We start from the raw sequence: 20,333 nt of genomic DNA on the forward strand, positions 1-20,333 counted from the left end.
CATCATCAGTGACAGTCACAGTGACAGTTAGCATTTGGCATTGCCTGCTGTAAAGTTCATGTCATACTCCCTACAGAATTGTTGCCTTTTTATTCAAGTTATCAGTCTAAGCTTCTTTCTATTGTCATTATATCTCTCTTTTGATACACTTTTGACATTTTTCCCAGAGTTCTCGGGTGTGGTGCTGTTTGGTTCCCCGATGTAAGATTTCAGATCAGATGAGTTCATTACCTGATTCTGTCTCTTTTATTATACAGCACAATGGCGTTCCCGCCATGAAGAAAAACATGCTTCTATTTCCATCAGACTCACACAATTAGCGGTCGATTAGTGTTTCACTCTTATCAATGAGCTGTGACATTTCCGTCATGGGCGTGCTGAGGAATGTAGGTTGCCGGGTTTAGGAAAGCTGTCAGTTTTTAAGGCGTGGGACATAAACATCTGGGAATGCGAATGATATCACATGACCAGCCCTGTTATGCTGTTAGCCGGTGTTTAGTCAGCTGAGAGCACGTGCCAGTGGCAGTATTGTCTGCGTCTGAAGGTCCTGCTGATACTTCATGCAGCTCTTCTTGTTATGAGTGTGCGGCTCAGAGCCATAAGTCATTTTCTTGTGGGTCTTTGAAAAGAAAGGAATAGTTTCTTTACGTGGAATTTTCCATGATAGAATGCTAGGCCAGCTCACAACAGATGCACAGTGAATCTCAGCAGACGCGTCCAGGTCAACATTCATCACAAAATCAAAACACGCATTATAAAAAGGAATTCTGTTTTAAACAATACAAATGGAAAATGTTTTTTAAAAGCAGAAAATCAACATCTGAAGTATCATGTGAGAAATATTTTTGTGGAAACAGCAATACTTTTTTTTCAGGATTCTTTGATGAATTAAAAGATCAAAAGAGCAGCGTTTATTTGCAATAGAGGAATGACAACAGATCATATTTCTATTTAAAATAAATACTGTTCTTTTGAACTTACTATTCATCAAAGAATACAGCAAAGAGAAAACAAATAAAATCAAATCCCACAACGTTTTCTAGATTTGATGATAATGAAATAAACTACACTTTATAATACATTTAAATTGATAATTTTACTGACCACAAAATTTAAATGTAAGTTGACTACCATGATGCACAAATTATTGCTTTGCAATAATGTATTTTATTTTATTTTTGTAATGGCAATTATTAGAAATTGTGCATAACTGTCTTAATGTTTTTTTTATTTTATTTTGATCTTTGGGTTATATATACAAGTACGTTTTTTTTGTACTTTCACATTTTTTTTTTTTTGTAAATGTAACAATTTTTCAGTTTGAGGAAACTCAACAGAAACTGTAGTTAAAAAGACGGCCATCTTAAGAAGTTTTACATTTAAATTTGATTAATTTTAGTTTTTACATGGATGCTGTGACATATAATGAATCAGACTGAAGTCACTGGTTCTTAAAAGTCTCCTTCACTTCCCTTTGAGAATTCATTAGTGTGATGTTATCACATCATAGATCATAGATGTCTCTTCACCTGCCACAATATTTGCGTTTTGAACATAAACGCAAACATGCTTAACTCGTTTCCGAAAACACACTAAGACACGGCTGTGTAAACGTGTGAAACACTTACCGAAATTTACATGTGGGAAAGCTGGCACATTCATAGCGCTTAACGTTTTCTATAACATTATATTCAGATGAGCTGTTAACTGAAGTGTTGCTGTGCAGGGTTTGGCTGGAGAGACGGAGGAGGTGAGCAGCACACGGCCAGAGACACCCAGGACGCTGACGGAGGTGGACGTGGAGGTCAATCTGGACACGTATCAGATCACGCTGGAGGAGGTGCTCACCTGGCTGCTGTCGGCCGAAGACGCGCTGCACATGCAGGACGACGTGTCCGACGACGTGGAGGAGGTCAAAGACCAGTTCCACACACATGAGGTATATGTGACACACAATAACACTTCATAAACATTGTTAGCATTTAGTTGATAGTCTCCATTTCATTGAATTACTCAGGAAGCTATAACATAACAATATAACATTACTGTGATATATAAAAAAATTGATGGGTAACGATGAGTAACAAACTTTGATGTTGGCTTGACAAAGCTTTGTTTGAAACTTTGAAAATTTCTCAAGTCAGTGAAATGTTATTATTTTCTTCCACATTACTAAAATGTTTAATTCGGCTGCGGACATGATTTAACATGCTGTTAACATGTTAGAACATTGCTAGAATGATTTAGAATGTTAACATGGCTTAGCATGTTTTTAGCATGATGTAGCATATTTTGACCTGTTTCTAGCATATTTTAACAGGTTGCTATCATTATTGAGCATGTTAGCATGATCTAACGGGTTTTAACATGTTTCTATCATGATGTAGCATGTTTTCACGTTTCTTGCATGTTTTAGCATGTTGCTAGCATGATTGAGCATGATTGAGCATGTTAACATGATTTAAGATGTTTTAGCATGTTTCTTGCATGAGTTAGCATGTTTTTATGTGTTTCTTGCATGTTTTAACCTGTTGCTAGCATGGTTAGCACATAGCTAGCATAAATTAGCACGTTACTAACATGATTTAGCATGTCGTCCCAGAATATCCGTTAAGCTTCACTAGTGATAGACAACTTAAACACACTATAAGTCTTACAAAATACAAAGATTTTGACTGCCTCAATGAAAGTTTTTCTTTTATTATTGTGTTGATCTTTGGGTTTATGAAAACTATAAGTCAGATCAATTAAAGCTATAGCAACCTAAGTCAGACCAGTCTGAATGTCTGACCTGAGTTTTGGAAGTTGTAGCTTGAAAACTCTTAAGATGAGATACAGACTAAATTTAGCCTCAGAAGAAGAAGAATCAGCAGCAGCAGCTTAAGTAGGATTTCAGTATGTAACTAACAAAGTTCCTCACACCATGAAGCCGCCCACCGCTGCTCTTTCTGATTGACCTGAGGACTTTTAGTGTTAGCATGTCCTGTGTTCAGATTCTCCGTGTTCCCGTCCCGTCGGAGAACATGCTCTGAACATGCCAGGAATGTGAAGAATTCTGTGAGGCAGAGAGACTTCTGACAGACAGCAGGGCCGGGGCACATAAACTCACTCCTGAGAGCGGGAGGGTGAGGTTTACATTCCTGTCAGAAAGTGAAGGCTAATATGAGGCACCAATGCAGAAACAAAAGCAAGGCAAATGCAGGAAAGCTCTGGAGATCCTCTGAGCACTGAGCTTTTCCTGAAGCTTGAACCTGTTTGTCTCTGCACTCTGGATCCGCTTGAAACATCAGAGATTTAGATACTGTGCAAATGGTTTGTTAAATCATTCGTCTTTTTTGATTGTTTTTCTGTTTCGAGAATAGATCATAAGATACGGTGTGAATGAGTGTCACGACACATCCCTATTAGAGGACATGAACACGTGCACTTCATCTCCAGAGCTGCTCTGAGAGTCACTGCACCAGCATTTCACCGTTTCATTTGAGCAAAGCTATCGCCAAATACATTTTCTGAAACTGATCTTCATGGCAAACCACCAAAATAAAAGTTTGCTTTAACTTGAATAAATTATGGCATAAATATTTTAGCATTGCTTGAATTTAATCAGTAAACCTCTGTTGTGCAGCACATTTTTGACAAAATGAAAATGCAATGATATGTTGTAAAGAAATTGTTGTATCTTCATTTTAATGCATTTTAATAGACTAATTACTACAAAAAAAAGCTTCAGTTTCATTTTATTTGATATTTTTTTGATTATAAATTTATAGTAAAACACAAAATCCTGATTTCAAAGGGGCCAATTTTTGTAAAAAGTTGTAATAAATTAGCCTAATACATTTTCAGTAGGGGTGTAACGGTACACAAACATGACGGTTTGGTACATACCTCGGTTTTGCCGTCACGGTTCGGTATGGTTTCAGTATAGCTGGAGGAAAAAAAATGGTTTACTGAACAAATTGCTTTTTCTTTAAATAAATTAAATTACAATTCAAATTCAGCTTCTGCTCTAAACTATAGGGAGCACTTTTACATTAATATAAGATTACAACTAACAACAGAGCCCAAACCTAAATTCAATTACACTTTATTTTTAACTATAATATTCAACACTCAAATTAAAAATGTGTATGCAAACATGTAAATTGAACATAATGCAGTTTTTAAATTAACTTTTAAATTATACAATTTATATTTGTTGTTGAAATACAATCATTTACTCAGTGGCTGTAATAACTTATTTCATAAAATATTTATCTAAACATACATTAAATAATTCAGACGTCACTAACTGGTAAAGTAAAATATAATGAAGTATATATTCTAATATTTCTCAAAGTGCTCTTCTCTAGACTTAATTTCTCTAGCAAATAACGGGCTGTGGACACTGATGACTTGCCTGAGGTAAATGAAATGCTACGTGACATTTTGTTTACAAGCTGTTTTAATCTTTCCGCGGTTGAAACACTGATTGAGCAATTACGTGATGATGTTTATTTCATGTTAAAACTAGTAATAAAGAGGAAAGAGATGATCGCGCTCCGTGCTGCCAAGGCTTCTATACAGCGATCTGTCACACCTCATCAAAGAGCTCCAAAACGGCAATTATTATCTGAATTTCCTGAAAAAAATGGAACGATTTGTTCAGTACACGTGCATACCGTACCGGAAATTTTTGGTAGGAATACATGTACCATTACACCCCTAATTTTCAGTAAAATTAATTCTTATTTATTTAAACCATTAATACAGAATTGAAGAAAAATTAAGCAGACACATTTATAAAACATCGGATAAAGTTATATAAATTGCCATAAATGAAAATGAACACAGATTAATAAATGCTGTAAAAAATGTATATGGTTAGTTCATACTTTAAGCATTTTGTAATGTCAACACATTTTATTATTAAAAAAAAATTACCGTTCCCATGTTTCTTTGGCAAAAATAAAAGCCTACAGTAAGTATGATGAACTGTATTACTTGATGAAAAAATATTTTTAAATGCAATATGCAGTGCCTAAAACACAATTAACCATGGTAAAATCATCATAATACTCTCCCTCATGTAGATTTTTGCTATAATAAACCATCAAACGGTGCAGCTGCTTATTACATGACAACGTATCAAATAAATAAATGCATACATTTTATTAAATTATTATGGTTATTTATTATATAAGAAAACTTTCCTTCTCACACAATCACTGCCAATATATAAACATAAAAAGGTACTGGGTTTCTTACATTAAAAAAGCATTTATCTTTAAAATATAGCATATTTAAACCTTGTTTTTTGTTTTTGTTTAGAACACTCTAAATGACTTGTACTCTAAGACATCTGTAAAGGTGGTTTGTAGTCATCCTGGTAACTGATGTGTCGTTTTGCCTCCTCAGGCGTTTATGATGGAATTGACAGCCCACCAGAGTAGCGTGGGTAACGTCTTGCAGGCGGGAAACCAGCTGATTGCTCAAGGCAACCTGAGTGAGGAAGAGGAGGATGAGATCCGAGAGCAGATGACACTGCTCAACTCCCGCTGGGAAAACCTGAGGGTCGCCAGCATGGACCGTCAGTCCAGGTACGGACGCACACATTCCTACTGAAGTCTTCTGTTTGAAGAGTGTGCTTGAATTTGTCATCTCTCCTCTGTCTTCAGACTTCATGAAGTTCTGATGGACCTTCAGCAACGGCAGCTCCAGCAGCTCTCTGATTGGCTGACACAGACGGAGGGGCGGATCCGTAAGATGGAGAAAGAGCAAATAGCAGGAGACATGGAGGGATATCTGACCCAGATAGAGCAGCACAAAGTAAGAGAAGCATTTGACTCTCTAAGTTGGACTTGGTATCGCCATCTATGTCATGGTGTGTCATGATACATTGTGATGCATCACAAAATTATACACTCTAAAAAGTTTATGGAATAGTTCACCCAAAAATAAAACCATCAGGCCTCCTGAAGATGAGCCGATGAGTTTGTTTCTTCATGGGTACAAATTTGGATAATGTAGCATTTAGTCATTTGCTCAGCAATGGATCCTCTGCAGTGAATGGGTGCCGTCAGAATGAGAGTCCAAACAGCTGATAAAAACATCACAATAATCCACACCACCCCAGTCCATTAGTTAACATCTTGGGAAGCCAAATACGAGTCCATAATCCATAATATCTGATCTGTGCATATTTCTCTCCCGAATCAGGTGAGATTACTTTTTCACTGGAGAAAGTGTTATGTATGGACCCCATATTTTATCTGGAAGCAACGGTTTAAAGTTAAAATGCATTAATGATGGATTTGTTCATTACAAAAACAGCAGCTTTTCATTTCACAAGATGGTAATTGATGGACTGGAGTGGTGTTGATTAGTTGTGGATTATTATATAGCTGTTTGGACTCTCATTCTGATGGCACCCATTCACTGCAGAGGATCCATTGGTGAACAAGTGATGTAATGTTACATTTCTCCAAATCTGTTCTGATGAGCAAACAAACTCAATATATCTTGGGTGGCCTTAAGGTGAGTACATTTTCATCAAATTAACATTTTTTTTGGGTGAATTATTTCTTTAAAAACAACCCATATTGGTTTATTTTAGCAACACAGTGCTCGATTAAAAAAAGGATGAATCCAGTGCTGGGTTGTTTTGACCAAGCCGTAAAATTACTATACTGCAGGGTTAAAATTAATCCGAAATGAGTTCAAACACAGAATGCCTACAATACAGAATACAGCCAATAGTAATAATCAATAGGTAAAACAGATAGGTGAAGTGGTGTCAGTACACACAAAGCCATATGCACTTGAACCCGCGTGACATGTAATTCTCTTTTTCAAATCTGTATTTCCAACCCACCACAGTTGGGTTATTGATTTATAAACGATTATCAACCCAGCTTCCTTACCCAGCAGTCTTAATCCAGCATTTGGGCTGAAAAGTAAACCAGTGTTTTTAGAGTGTAACTTGATCACAATTGATAGATTGTACATTAGAAAAAAGTGAATTGAAGATTGTAGAAAATTATTACTAAGAAACATTAAAAGAAAATTATGAGACAAAGTGTATACTTAACTTTGATAAAGTCTCCTAAAATAGCAACCTCTGAGCAATAAAACGTTCCCAAAGAGACTTGAGTAGTTAATGAATGACTCTCATCAGAGATCCCGTCTGTGTACGCAACCTGTTCACAAATAAAAGCTTTCTCTTTCTGATCCCCAACGTGAATTTATCATGAATGCTGAAAGGAGAGAGAGAAAGAGGGAGATTTGAGTTGTGAGAAGAATGAAAAAGAAAATCAACACACGCCCCAGTGAACGAGGGGCAAACACGACCTCTGTGTGTTTGTTCAGTTAGCAAATGGAGAACACACACACGTTCGCTCTCACACACATGCTTACATTTAGGAGCCTCACAGTCTCATAGGAAGGGTACCACATCACCCTAGTGCTTCCACATTATTTACGGAGACACGCACATGTACACTTTCATACTTGACACAGTACAGAGTCAAAAAATATCCACCCTGAATTCTGCTGCATCAAACTTTCTGAGAAACCTGTTAAAGACATGCCCTGGGCAGATTTGACCCAAAATTAAAAGAAAGGTATTAGAAGTTTTATTTAGCTTTAACAAAATGATACCGATATTTTGAATTATATGTAATCAAGGCTTTTGCATTATGGCATTATTTTCATGTTTCAGCTTCCAGTTCTGGTTTATTTCCTGTAAAATAATGAATAAATAAATACATACATAAAATCACTGCCATAATAACTGCAATGTGAAAAATAAAAGAAAATAAAAATTTCAATTATAATTTCAGTTGATAATATGGTGATTTGGTGATTTTGTGATGCCTTAATAAATGTGCATTTCCTCTTTTCTGGGTAAATTAAGAAACTTAACAAAATGGACCATTCCTTAACCTTTTGACCTCTTTTTCGGTGTTATTTCCTCAGGTTTTGCAGAATGATCTGGAGCTGGAACAGGTAAAGGTGAACTCTCTCACACACATGGTTGTCGTCGTGGATGAGAACAGTGGGGAGAGTGCCACTGCTGCCCTGGAGGAACAACTGCAGGTAGAGGACAACATGCAGGATATAATGCCAAGTTTTTATTTGTTGTTTCGAAATGACTGTAATTATGAAGTGGCTATTCAGAGCGTCTGGTCAGAGCTGTTATTTTCTTCAGACATACAAATTATAGAACTCACTTGTTTGAATTATTAAAAGAAAATCTTTTTAAGTGTCAGCTGGTGTTTAAGCACTAATTTTCGTATATCACCATAAAAAGTAGTAAAATAAAACACATAGCCATGTTTGTGGTTTTCTGAAAACTCGGTCATTATGTCTGGTAATGTAATTTCTGGTAATATTCATATTTAAATTAATTGTTTATTCCTGCCATCTGTAAGGAAATTTTAAGAGGAAAAGACATTATGGTGTGTGTACCAGAGTGCAATGTTGTTTGACTAGTGTTATGGAGATCAAGGTGAATGCTTTATGGTGATCAAGGTGAATGTTTCATTGAATGAAGAATTAATTTTACAGTAAGTTTCTTCTCACCTAAAGTGCAAAGGTAATCAAACCAAGCTGTTTTCCATGCCTTTACTGATAGCTCCTCTAAGGATTGAGATATATTAATGTTGGACACAGTGTTGAGAATTCATTGGATGCAGCACAGCAAGAAACTTGGAACTGAACAGATATTTGACACTCCCAGAGGCTGTAAAAGTGTGTGAAAAGTCATTCAGTGAATAACATTCCCTCTTTTGTTTTTCCTTTTTTTCTTTACAGTCATTGGGAGAGCGCTGGGCGGCAGTGTGTCGCTGGACGGAGGAACGCTGGAACAAACTTGAGGAAATTCAGCTGGTGTGGCAGCGGTTGCTTGATGACCAGGTGAGGCCTGATACCAAAAATCCAACAGTCCAGTGTAACAAATCACAAAATTGATAATGAGGCCCTTTTATACGTATTTTCAAATAATTGCAAATAATTAAGTTTGGAAAAAAAAAGTTTTCATGATCAATTTCTGTAATGTTTGAGTACTTAAATATTTTTGATTTTGCCCATCCATACATTAATTTCAATCCAGCAAAAACCTGAAGTTACTAAAGCTGCTGGACAAAAAAAATAATCAGAGATGTGCCTCAGGGCTCTGTGTTGAGCCCCATTGTATTGTGCTCTTATCTTGGACTTGGAATGTTCATTGAATGCATTTAAGGGTCAGATTGCAATTTTAACAGTTTAGGCTGCATTCTGGGAAAGGGTGAGATTCAATTATGGCAGTTTATGATTTCCAGATACCATTACCATTGACCCATTACATCATTAGTGTAGAGTGCACACAATCTTATTTTCACACATCCCCTTGCTGGACCACTTCCGTCAGTCTGCAAACTGAACTGTGATGCAAATCAAAGGATATTTTCTATGATATTACATTAAATTAATGCTTTTTATGCTAAAGTACTGTGTAAGGGAGGGTAGTATGATTATTTTCTCTTTTTATTTGGAGAAGTATATGAATGATGAAGCATATTTGCTAGCTAACTGTCTTCTCATCCATTCAGAGTTTATTTGGATCATGGCTAGCAGATAAGGAGAAGGCCTTGACTGAAGTTCAGACCAGTGATTTTAAAGACCCTAGTGAAATAAATGCCAGCGTCCGCAGATTAACCGTGAGTAGACAAACATACATAATGTCTTATTTTATTACTTAATGTTCCGAGAACATAAATCATTGTAATTTTAAGATTGTAAATGTAGGTTTTACAAATAACAACTGAAATCTACCAGGTTGATAAGAGCATTGCTGTTTTGGGTTCTGACTCTTTGCAGAGTCTTAAGGAGGATATGGCCCAGAAGCGGAGGGCCCTGAGTGCTCTGTCAGATGCTGGACAGGATGTGATGGTGCTGTTAAACAGTCCAGCCGCAGCTCAGAGGATCGAAGCAGACACAGACCTACTGACCCAACGCTGGGACAACCTGGTCCAAAAACTAGAGGACTGCTCCAGCCAAGTCAGATAAATGCATCTCGTGTGTTTGTTAATGCACATTAGCTTTTTATTTGACATTGATTCCAAGCATCTGTTCGGTCTCCAGGTAACCGAAGCGGTGTCCGTGACTGGGATGCCCCAGGTACAGGAGAAGGTTTTCATGGAGACAGTTACAACAGTAACAACACGGATGGAGCAAACCTTCACCAGCAGCGACCGAGAGCTACCACCACCTGCCCCACCAAAAAGACGACATCTTGATACAGACAGCGAGCTCAGGAGACTGTATGACAAACACACCTCTTCCTTGTAAAAAAAAAACAAAAAACACAGAAATCTCTTTTATCAGTCCCTCCAGGATTTTGAGATTTTGTCAAGATCAGTCAAACTTTGTATTTTGTGCTTGCATTTTTCTTATTTTTGCAATTAAAAAAAAGTTAAAGCAATAACCAAAATCCATAATTTCAAGCCCAAAAAGTTGTTCAATATGTGTTTGCTGCCTTGCCACTTTATTGCAGTGAATTCCATTGTAACCACATGAAAGTGTTTAAATGGAAAGAAAAGTTTCAGAATCAGGCAGTCCCATTTGAGCAATGGAGAGGCTAATATCTAATATTTCTGAGTGATCTCTCCAAATGATTCATCCACGACCTACAATAGTATATTGTCTTTTCAACCCATTCACTTCCAAAACATGCCAGAGCAAAAGACAGCTGCACAAGTGATCCAACTCCTTGCTTATATTTATGTTAAGCACATGGGACAAAATGAACATTTGTAGAGGTTTAATGATACTATTAAACATATATTCTTTTATTATATATGCAAGCAATAAGGTACGAGAGGCCATACAGCGCGGCTTCGAGTACCTTATTGCTTTTATAATACGATTTCCACACAGTAAAACAATATTGATACCAAACATTTATGTATTGAAATGTTACTTTTTTGAAGCAAGTTCATTAAATGCTGTCCTTCCGCTTAAAAATAGTTCCTGACAGCAACAGTAAACGGGAAGAGAATGTTCCGAACATGCCTCTCATGGAGCCTAAATAAAAACAGAGAATAGGAGCTCTTATCATCTGCTGTCATTTATTTTTTTAACACCATATATGATATATACGCACGCCACACACACATCAGCATATCTCCTCAAGTGTTTAGACGGGGAAGGGCGTGGTCTCAAAATTAGATGAAAGATGCAACATAACGCCAGCAGGAATCAGCTAATATTGCCAAAATACATAATACATGGAACAGCTTTAATGCTATATTATTGATTGTTTATGTTGCTAAGGGCGGTTGCTAAGGGTGCTGCTCAGTGATACACAGAACCATTGGGTGAAGCGGTCATAGCCGTGCTGTATCGTGAATAAAACACAGCTGCTGACCAATCAGAATCGAGGAATAGAACTAACCGTTTTATATATATACACATTTGGGAACCATTAGCATAAGCTATACAGTGTTTACACACACTCTGTTGTTCTGCTCAGCTGTAGCACTCCCTCATGTGAACCCAATGTGATGTTTGTTTTTTAGAGCTGAAACTGATGTTCCCCAGCTTTTGTCTCGGCTGGCTGCATGGAAGTCATCTGCCAGAGCTGCTGAAGACTCGCCTGTCCTGAAGGAAAAACTACAGGTGATTTATTATAACACCTAAAATTTACCTGTTCATATATTTGGTCTACTGAATATATTTGTCCCATATCTGTAGACCCTGGGTATAGAGCTTGCTGAAAACGAGGGGGCAGTGAAAGAGTTGGTGCAGAAAGGAGAGAAGATGATTGAACAGCTGGAGAAAGGTAGGGGATTGTGGGTGATTTCCTCGATAAATGATGATTCCTGTCTTCTCCTACTGATTAAAATCACTCTATCTGTCTATACAGAAGGTCTGTCTTCTGATGAGGCCCGTTCTGGCCTGGACTCTGTTCGTAAAGAATGGGAGAGCTGCCAGAACCTGATCCAGGATCTGAGGAACCGAGCTCAAGTTCTAGAGCGTGTGGTGGCAGTTCAATCAGGACTGAAGGCTGTAAATGAATTCCTGCAGGAACAGGAGAAGTGGTTGATCTCCACAAAAGGGTTTAGAGCCAAGGACAACCAGCAGGAACTCCAGGCACTCAAAGACGACTATGAGGTCAGTCAAATACCAGGCAATTTTATGCAAGTCACTTTACTCAAATCAGATGTTAAAGGGAATCTAACAGTATACTCTTTATAAAAAAAAAAAAAAAAAAAAAAAAGGTTCTTTATTGGCATTGATGGTTCTATGAAGAACCGTCAACATCTATAGAACCTTTCCATTGCACAAAATGGTGAAACAAAGTTCTTCAGAATGTTCTTCACACTAAGAAAAGTAGTTCTTTTAAAAACTGTCACTGCAAGTTCTTTGGGAAACCAAAAATGGTTCTTCTATGATATTTTTGAAGAACTATTTCTTTTAGTGAACAGTTCTCAAAAGAACCATCTTTTCTTTAGAACATTTTAATGATCTAAAACACCTTTTCCACTATAATGAACATTCTATTGAATGCAAAGTTTCCATAGATGTTTAAGTTTCTTCATGGAACCAGTGATGCCAACAAAGAACCTTTATTTTTTTTAAGATTGTAGCACCAAGTTAAAAACCAATCTGAATGCCTTATGGGATTTTGCAGTGTAACAGAGTTGTTAAATCTGTGCTGTATGTACTGTACTGTGTTTCAGGCTCGAGTAGCAGAGCTGGAAAAGCGTCAGCCGCAGGTTGAAGATCTCTGTTCTCAGACGGAGCGTCTGGCAGCAGAACCTGGTGCCCCTGATACCATGAGGCCCAGTGTGACAGCGCTGGCATCACGCCACAGCACAACTATTCAAGAGCTCAAGACGCGGCAGCAGGACATCACTACAGGTATACAATTCCAAATTGCAGCCTTTACACTACACTCTCATAACATTCAAAGAATGTCGCTCCAGCCTGCAATTTGAGGGAACTTGGGATTTTGAAAACTGGTAGTTGAGCTTTTCTATCTAAGCTACAAATATAGAGAAATGAAATCACTTCTGGCGAAAGAACAACGCATTCTTAAAGGGTTGCATTTAAAGGGAATATTTCAGCCAGCAATGTCATTGTTTATTCACCCTCATGTCATGCCAACGCATACGACTTTATTCATCCTGTCAAACACAGGAGAAATTTTGAAGGATATCCAACCTGCTCTTTCCATACTTTAAAATAGACTGTAACTGTTTCTGTCAAGCTCCAAAAATGACAAAAAAGTACCATAAAAGTTTGTGAGCTATCCATTAGGCAGCATACAGACCGAAACGCTACCTCAAGTTTCAAACTCTCGACATAGGTAATAACGCTACACAGCTAGCGCAGGAGACACAACTCCTAACTGAACTGATTTCAATAGAGCAGTTAGCATGTTGCTAAGCTAACAATGTGAACCCAGACTCATGGTATAGTAAAGTGTCATTAGATGCTCATTTGAGAACCTCACCAAAAGTTGTAGATCATCCAGATTCCTGATTTCTAATATTAGTACATGCTGCTAACCAGTGATGGGAATAACGGCGTTATAAATAAACGGCGTTACTAACGGCGTTATTTTTTCAGTAACGAGTAATCAAACAAATTACTGTTTCCCCCGTTACAACGCCGTTACCATTAGTGACAATAAAATGCGGCGTTACTATAATTTATTATAACATTATCATTTAATTTTTCAGTTTATCTGAATGGACGCACAGTGTAGCTGTATTTGATGTACCGTAAACTCTGGTAGGCGCACGGCTCGCCGTCGCTTTTCTCACACGTGCAAAGAAAGATACAGATCGAGATTTCATAACATCTTTCATAACATGCAGAATTGACGCGCTACATGTAAACGATATTCTTTGTTGTATTTTCCTGTCAAAATAACGGAGTTCCTTTTGGAATTCTTCAGCTTTTATCTAATCATTTTATTCTGATTACTAAAGTTCTATCATATAATGCTAAATTATCATAATATCATATTATAATGCTTAACTGACTGATGCCAAGTGTCAGATATAAAAAAAAAAATAAAAAATAAAAAACTGTACCGTTTTACAAACATAAGCTTTATATATATAATTGCTTGATAATATTTACAATAATATATTGAATTTGATCGGTGTCTCTCACATTGTCCCACAGAAATATTAAAATAGATTAGTGTACTAATTATTATTATAATGTTTTATAATAATAATTTATTCTATTTAGTGTCTATTTCATTCATTTAATATCGGGGGCATCCAAGTTATTTGACACATTTTAACTTTTTTTATTTTATTTTTTTTTATTTATTTTTTTTAAGTAACGCAATAGTTACTTTCCCTGGTAATTAGTTACTTTTATAATGATGTAACTCAGTTACTAACTCAGTTACTATTTGTGAGAAGTAACTAGTAACTATAACTAATTACTTTTTTAAAGTAACGTGCCCAACACTGCTGCTAACAATGCCACGTTTTTATTTTCTGATGAAATGTAGTCCTTAAATGTTGCAATGTTGAATGTCTGTTTTTGTGTTGCGAGTGCAACTACCTTAAAATACTGCCTAAGTAGGCAGCTCACTAGGTTTTGAAGCAGATCTACAGAAAGATTGAGGCTCGGTGAGGGTTTGAATTGGTGCCAAGGGGTGCAGTACCTCTGTTTCTCTGTATCAGTTTCTCTTGTTCTCCTCAGTTTTATTTAAAGACAGAAATAGTGACTTATGCAACAGGTAAATCATTTGTGGAGCCAACAAGAGCAGAGCCAGAGTGAGAGAGAGCAGCCTATTTATGGCTGTAATGTCAGTGTGGCCCATGAGAAAGCTTTTACACACTGATAAACCTCTGAGAGTGTGTGCGCACGCTAGAAAGAGCTCTAAGTAAGAGTACATCAGTGTTTAACCTTAAAGCTTGAGTAAATCTCTCTCACACCCACATTTAGCCAGCCATGGAAATGAGGGCATACCATAGACTTCTATTGTTTTACATACAGCTAATTATGACTATAGACTGACCCCATTCTGAAAAACCTTTCAGAAATAAATTTTGTTAAACCAGAATGAAAATGGCAACAATAACAAAATGTTTCTTTCTTAAAAATAGTTGTTTCCTAATTGAAAACATTCCCAGATGTCCCAAAGTGATGTTTTGTCAAATTTAGTGAACTTCTGGGACCGTTTTGTGCCCACGGTTTAGCTAAATAAACACACACACACACAAACACGTTTGCTTAGCTGATTAACATGCCATAGGCTACTGATGTATTTATATAAAGCTAATTATAATGACTAGCACAAACCCTCATCCCTTAAAGAAAACATGTATTATTATTACTTCATGATGAATAATTTTTTTGCCTCAAAAGACGATTTTGTCTCATTCATTTTGGGTAATTTTTCAGCAGTTTTGTCCCCAAGGTATGGCTGCATTAAATATAAACAGTTGAATGTTCGTGGGACAATCGGAAAGCTAATGTTCCATGATTTGACCCGTTGACCTCTAACATCTGGGATTCAAGCTAAGCAAACGCACACCCACACACAATGACAAACACAAATGAGCCACAGGCAGTTATTTGTGTCTTCTCTCTGATATTCAACAAACAAACATCTTGGATGGAGCCGGTTCACATACGTTATTAATCACAAATGTCAAAATCCAACAGAGATTATTTTAGTGATGTACTACAGAAGAGGAAGCATCCAGATGTACAGTAAATACTACATGTGTTAAGGGGCTGTTGTTGTTGTTTTGGGTTGAGACATGCGGCACTCTTTATAGCAATACTGTAACACTAGCTTGATCTATTCTTCTTCTGTTCTATCTGTTTTCTTTTTATTTATTATATATTTAAAAAAAGAAAACAACAACAACAAAAAATCTTGCTACATGTACTGAGTTAAGCTAACTGAGACGTGTCATAGCATTTGCATATCTTTGCTCTTTTGTTGTTTTGATTGCTTCTATTGTCTTCATTTGTAAGTCGCTTTGGATAAAAGCGTCTGCTAAATGACTAAATGTAAATGTCAAAAGTTTGAGATCAGTAAGTTTTTAGTGCTCATCAAGGCTGTATCTATTTGATCAAAAATACAGAAAAAAAACTATTTAATATACTTTTAAAATGTAATTTATTTCTGTGATCAAAGCTGAATTTTCAGCATCATTGCTCTAGTCTTCAGTGTCACATGATCCTCTTTTCTCCTGATTCTCTGATTAATAAATAGTTAAAAAGAACAGCATTTATTAAAAAAAAAAAATACAATATACAATGCTATTCAAAAGTTTGGGGTCAGTCCTTTTTTACTTTCTTTTTTTTTTTTAAGAAATTCATATTTTTATTCAGGAGGGATGAGTTAAATGAATAAAAAGTCATAGTAAAGACTTATATTGTTAGAAAAGATTTCTATTTTGAACAAAAGCTGCTCTTTTTAACTTTGTATTCATCAAAGAATCAAAGAAAAAAGTATCACATGTTCCAAAAAACAATATGAAGCAGCACAACAATTTTAACACTCATAATAAATCAGCTTATTTGAAATAAATTATATTTTAAAGTATATTAAAATAGGAAACCGATAGTAGAAATTGCAATAAGATTTCACAATATTACTGTTTTTTTTTTGTTTTTTTTTGCAGAAGAGACTCCCTTAAAAAACATTAAAAATCTTACATATCCCAAACTTTTGAGCGGCAGTGTACGTACAGTATGTATGAAGAGTTCCAATGCAAAAGCCTCTAAAAGCCATCTTGGTCAAAAATGAGATAAAGTCTAATGAGTGAATGCTCTCCACACATAGTATGTTCATCAAGTACTTTCACTTGAAATGCGCTAAATTCCAGCCTCAAACCATTCAGAAATTCCAGCACTAAAACACAGCTGTTGACCTATATATACTGTATGTATATGTGTATGTATGTGTGTGTGTATATGTATGATGCATCGTATTGTATCATATGTTGTTTGGCATATATATCTTAAAATGCAGTTTTATGAACTTCTATTAATTGACACAGAAAGACTGAATATTTGTCTAAAAAATGCAAAACTGCTAAAATGTGGTGAAAAGAATGAATTTTACCAGTTACAGCATCAAAACTTATACTTTCTCTTAAGAGTTTAAATCAGTATGAATTGCTTTTGTATGGCTGGAGTGATGGATTTGTGTGTAATTTGTCGTTGTGTCTGTAGTTTTGTCCAGGCTGATGGGGTCCAGAGCGCTGCAGCAGACGGAGTCCAGACTGAACACGGCCAGCGCTGATATCAGAGACATCACCACAGCTGAACAGGGGGTCGTTAAAGCTCAGGTGTGTGTGTGTGTGTGTGTGTGTGACAGGGATGCTTTTGTGCAGGGTCTACAAGTCAGTTTTAGTCACACCTGTGCGTGGTGAGTGAATTGAGACTGTTTACCTGACATGAAAGAGGTTGAATAGGTGTGATTGGCTGCAGATTTACACTTTATTTAGTAGACGATTTATACTGTATGTCTTTGAAGTCACTCTTGCCTACAGTAAATCAATGAGAGTTAAAGCCTGTTCATATCAAGGACAATAACTTTAATGATAATTACAAAAATACAATATTCTAAAGGTGTGGTCAAATTAGTGAAATTTCACAGGCAGTGAGAGGTTCTCAATAGCTTATGTCCTGTTTGCACCTGGTGTTAAGATGCGTTTTCATTGATCAGATCACAAGGGGACAATGCTAAATTCAGGTGTGTATGGGGTATACATTTAAAAAAAAAAAAATTATAAGTGAGCGAGTTTATTTGTTTTATCATTACCACCATTATTTATTTATTCATTCAGACTGTTTTGCGGGTGAGGAACATGCACAAAAACTAGAGGATGGATTCATTGTGTGAACATTGCCTCCTCTCATGTGATTTACACCCAATCATCGTCAGTTACCCTGCACCAAACTCACCGCATGCTTTAGTGGATCTGTTAAAACTCAGAGGACTCAGGCCAGGCTAATATAATATAGTCAATCACTGTAGTTATCGTTGTTGGTGTGAATGAGCCTTTAGACTTTATTTCTTACAGTTGATTTAAATCATGTATTTTGTGGCAGTTTGTTGTTGTATTTACTCACCAAAGGCAGTTTTTCCTCTCGTTCGGCGCTTGGCGAGGAACCTGCTTGTTAACTCTGTGTGCTTGTTGTGGTGGTCTAGCATTGTGCCATACTGGATGTTGATTCTCTGTTTGGATCTCTGCTTGATCCGTGTGTTCAGTCTGTTTATCTGACGTTAGCGTTTGGGTTTTGGATGCGTTTCTTTCTGTAACTCCATGAATGATGGGAAGAACGCCAACGACTAAGATGGCAAAACAAGCCAAAGTGAGCAAACGCTGGCTGGCATTTGTTTTAAGTTCTTTAAATATTTATACTAGCTGTGTTGGTCTCTGGCCTGAGCCGGGCGATGCCCACGTGGCACAGAAGAGCGTCTGATGGCCGTCTGCACAGCTCTCACCAGCCCACACAAACAGACAGAATATGACCCTACGTCCAGCTATGTAATGTCTGTCATACACAAGAGCTGATTATGGACTGCGAGAAGCTTAAACTCCTATTTTACTTGTTTCTGTGGGAGTGGAAGTGGTCTTTGGAGGGTTTTTAGGTGGTTGTGGGTTGAACTGTGTCTCCATCTGCAGGTGTGAATGAAGAACTGCACTCTAATGATGTAAAGATGATCACATGCATGTGAGTGAACAAGAAGTCAGGATTTCCAAGATGGGTTTTTCATGGAAAAATGTGTGCATGGTATTTTTGTAGAATTGAATTGGTAAACGTTTGCACATTTTCAGCAGTAGTTCAACAATGTGTACAGTAAGCAAAACACACTTTGAATAAATGAATACATTTGTTTACATATCAAACATAAGTTTTCAAACATAACCGAAGCCAGCATATCCAAAGCCAGCATACCCAAGTCTCAATTCAACAGGATTTGCCATGTCATAAAAAATAGAAATACACTTAACCTCTTTTTTTTTTTTTTTTTTTAAATCCCATTATCTGGTATTTTAAAGACACTTGCTAACCTTCGCATTTTTATTTTTTTATTTTATTTTATATATTTTACATTACTAAATTACTGCATAAATTCCAGAAACATTTTTTAATCAGAGATATATTAGTTTTGTGCGCTGTTATCTTAGTATTATACACTATTATACCATTTATTCATTTTTTAGTATTTTTTAGCAATGCAATTTTTTATTAGTATTTAGTATTATTTAATAATTGTAATATTAAAATATATATTTTTTTAGCTTTTAGTTTTATTTTTCAGTTCTCATTTTCATAATTCTTTAGTCATTTTGATGTGCTTTTGGCATTTTATTATGTTTTTATTCTATATATTTCTATTTAGCTTTTATACATTTTATTTATTTTTCATTTTTAGTAATTTTAGTAATTCCACTTGCATTTATTTCAGTTAGTTCCAGGGCAACATTTATCAATTTAAGTAGTTTTTTTTATTTATTTTTTATCTTGTTTCATCAGTTTAATTTTTTTTTTTTTTTTTTTTTTTAATTTGTTTAGTTAACAAACATTTTAACAGATTTATTTTAAACAATAATAACCCCAGTTTTGTATCCCAGTTTTATGCAAATAATACATTTTCTAGTATTAGATGTTTCTATTTACTATATTAATGATACATTTCCCCATAGTTTCTCTAGTTTATCAAACTATTGTTACTTGAAATCAGATAACTATAACTTTACAGCATAACTAAAATAAATTATAATAATAAATTAATGATTTAAAGTATGACCTGGTGAACTCTAGTTATGAGAGGGCTCTTGTGGGTAACGTAGTTTGGCCTGTTTTCTAGGCTCTTTGTGCTGAGATAGAGGAGCAGCGGCAGAAGGTGTCGGAGGCAGCAGAGCAGCAGGCCTGGACTGAGCTCTCCACCGCCGCCCAGGATCAGCTCAGCATGCTGCAGTGCATTCTGGGTAGCATGAAGGACACAAAGGTGAGAGCTGTGCCATCAGACTGAGATGCTTGTCTTTGCATGGGTGCCGTGTGTTTTGATGGTGGTGTTGATGTGGATCAGGTGAAGAGTGAGGAGGTGCAGCGCTGGCTGGATGCGGTTGAGGAGCTGCTGTCTCGAGACGCCAGCGGCTTCAGTCACGGCGACAAACTACAGGAAGAACTCAACCAGTGCAAGGTCAGAGGTCAACGCATTCAATAAGTCATTAATGTGGAAGAGTAACGGTGAATAATCCAGCTAGTTAAATAAAAGCCTCAATATACTCGCAGCAAGGTTTTTTTTTATTCTTCATTTAAGGCTAAAAAAAAGTTTGACATACTATTTCTGCTGTATACTGTTA

General features: G+C 36.4%; 1 protein-coding gene across 6 annotated transcripts in view; it reads left to right on the forward strand.

The window, feature by feature from the left end:
* Positions 1-20,333, forward strand: part of LOC131531755 (utrophin-like) — a 248,003-nt gene that overhangs the window by 45,953 nt on the left and 181,717 nt on the right. For all 6 annotated transcript variants that reach the window (XM_058762784.1, XM_058762788.1, XM_058762786.1 and 3 more), the window contains 15 exons: positions 1,727-1,939; positions 5,398-5,579; positions 5,658-5,808; positions 7,957-8,076; positions 8,794-8,895; positions 9,570-9,677; positions 9,838-10,017; positions 10,102-10,280; positions 11,538-11,637; positions 11,713-11,800; positions 11,885-12,132; positions 12,702-12,882; positions 17,185-17,300; positions 19,835-19,975; positions 20,057-20,170. In XM_058762784.1, coding sequence (XP_058618767.1) covers positions 1,727-1,939; positions 5,398-5,579; positions 5,658-5,808; positions 7,957-8,076; positions 8,794-8,895; positions 9,570-9,677; positions 9,838-10,017; positions 10,102-10,280; positions 11,538-11,637; positions 11,713-11,800; positions 11,885-12,132; positions 12,702-12,882; positions 17,185-17,300; positions 19,835-19,975; positions 20,057-20,170 — 2,223 coding nt within the window. The remainder of the gene's footprint in view (positions 1-1,726; positions 1,940-5,397; positions 5,580-5,657; positions 5,809-7,956; positions 8,077-8,793; positions 8,896-9,569; positions 9,678-9,837; positions 10,018-10,101; positions 10,281-11,537; positions 11,638-11,712; positions 11,801-11,884; positions 12,133-12,701; positions 12,883-17,184; positions 17,301-19,834; positions 19,976-20,056; positions 20,171-20,333) is intronic.

Source organism: Onychostoma macrolepis, chromosome 23 (genome assembly GCF_012432095.1).
Source record: "Onychostoma macrolepis isolate SWU-2019 chromosome 23, ASM1243209v1, whole genome shotgun sequence".
Classification (NCBI taxonomy): Eukaryota; Metazoa; Chordata; class Actinopteri; order Cypriniformes; family Cyprinidae; genus Onychostoma; species Onychostoma macrolepis.